This window comes from Corylus avellana, chromosome ca4 (genome assembly GCF_901000735.1).
Source record: "Corylus avellana chromosome ca4, CavTom2PMs-1.0".
NCBI classification, from domain to species: Eukaryota; Viridiplantae; Streptophyta; class Magnoliopsida; order Fagales; family Betulaceae; genus Corylus; species Corylus avellana.
This window is the reverse complement of record NC_081544.1, coordinates 4779181-4780926: the sequence shown is the minus strand read 5'-3', so window position 1 is coordinate 4780926 and position 1746 is coordinate 4779181. Positions and strand designations below refer to the sequence as shown.

General features: G+C 37.9%; 1 protein-coding gene across 1 annotated transcript; it reads left to right on the top strand.

The window, feature by feature from the left end:
* The first annotated feature begins 818 nt into the window (after positions 1-818).
* LOC132179476 (pathogenesis-related leaf protein 4-like) lies at positions 819-1442 on the top strand. The gene has a single exon (XM_059592209.1). The coding sequence runs from the start codon at positions 833-835 to the stop codon at positions 1331-1333; it is 501 nt and encodes a 166-aa protein (XP_059448192.1). The 5' UTR covers positions 819-832; the 3' UTR covers positions 1334-1442.
* The last annotated feature ends 304 nt before the right edge of the window (positions 1443-1746 follow it).

Here is a 1746-nt window from a genome sequence, read left to right as displayed (position 1 = left end):
AAAGTGGACGCTGTTGGCAACAGCGTCCACTTTAGGGTCTTTAGGGGCGACTTAAAGTCGCCCCTAAAGAGCTAATTTCTTGTAGTGTACATAAGAGGTATAGAAGGAGTAATCTTTTGCTAAAAAAACTTGCAGGAGAGGGAATGAAGTGATTACAAATTAACATCAGATATATAAACCTTTCTAAAAAATAATAATCTCAAATAGACTAGTTTAGGAGCTATAAACTAACCATTAATTATTCATCAAAAGAAAAAATAACAATCTCATATGTATTGAGTTACGGTGCAATTCAATAAAAATGCAGGGCTAACGATTTTTTCAATCCAAATAATTCATTCAAATGAACAGCTTGGATTAAAAAAAAAAAAAAAACCGTTGGTTGGTGATCAAGCCACCCTCTTAGGAAGTGGTTGACCACCCACTCTCCCTTCGAGAAAGGGTGGTTAGAGCACCCCACACTACAAGAAAAGAAGGCTTTAATGACGGCACAAAGTTGTTGCTAATAATTATCAGCGCGTGACCATTCATCATTGATAGTATGACTTATAAGTCACCACTAAGCAAAGTCGTCAGTTGAAAACAGTTTGAACGTATACAACTGTAAGGTCCAATGATGGAGATTAAAAACTCGTCGTCTAATAATGGAGGTATATTTAATTCATCCATTTATGAAATATTCAACTGAGAATATAATGGAGAAAAGTAGGGAAATACCATTCACAGGCTCTTTGCTATTAATAACCAGATCCACAGAAACCCTATAAATACCTAAATCCTATGTATCATTTTCATCAGAAATCTAATAATTAACTGGATGTGCCTTAAGGAAATGGGGTTGACAAAGTTTTTGCTAGCACTATGCTTCATAGGCTTAACCCTACCTCATTTCTCCCTAGCCAAAAATGGCCGCGGACTCGGCCGCCAGCGCTTCCTCGACGGACACAACAAGGCTCGTGCCGAGGTCGGTGTTCCGCCGCTTACGTGGAACCACACCCTTGCGGTCTACGCTAAAAATTATGCTAATTCGAGGATCCAAGACTGCAAATTGGAACATTCAGATTACAATGCTGTAGATTATGGAGAATGTATTGCCGAAGGCTATGATGTGTTGAAGCCTCAAGATGCAGTGAAGGCGTGGGTGGCTGAGAAGCCAAACTATGACCATGCATCCAACAAATGTGTTGGTGGTGAGTGCGGCCACTACACCCAGGTGGTTTGGCGTGACACAAAATATCTTGGGTGTGCCAGGGCCAAGTGCAAAAATGGCTGGATGTTTGTCACTTGCAACTATTATCCTCCAGGAAATTACGAAGGAGAGCGTCCGTACTAGTAATCCATTTGAAAACCCCAGGCCATCCTAATTAATATGATATTTTTGTAATTTTCATTATGTATATATAATAAGGGGAGAAAATGAGGAATATTAAATATTGCTCTTAATATTCCTTATTTTCGTTGCTTGATTTGCTATTAATCCCATTTTCTTTCTCATTACGATCATAATCTTGATTTGTAGTTTTTTTTTTTTCTTCTTCTTCTCTAATATAAACCAAACAAAGGATTTGTTTTTCCTTGGTGAAGGCTAATCTAATAAGAGTATCTATATATTCTCAGCAAATGGGTCAAAAAGGGCCACTAGTGTGCGCACTATGACAAAATGAATTGAGATTCCGTCCAATTCTATATAAATGTCGGTTGACAATTTTTTTAATTCGAACAATTCATTCAAATAAACAGCGTGGA

Coding starts and splice junctions, on each gene's coding strand:
- LOC132179476 (XM_059592209.1), top strand. CDS start 833: ATGGGGTTGACAAAGTTTTTGCTAGCACTATGCTTCATAGGCTTAACC.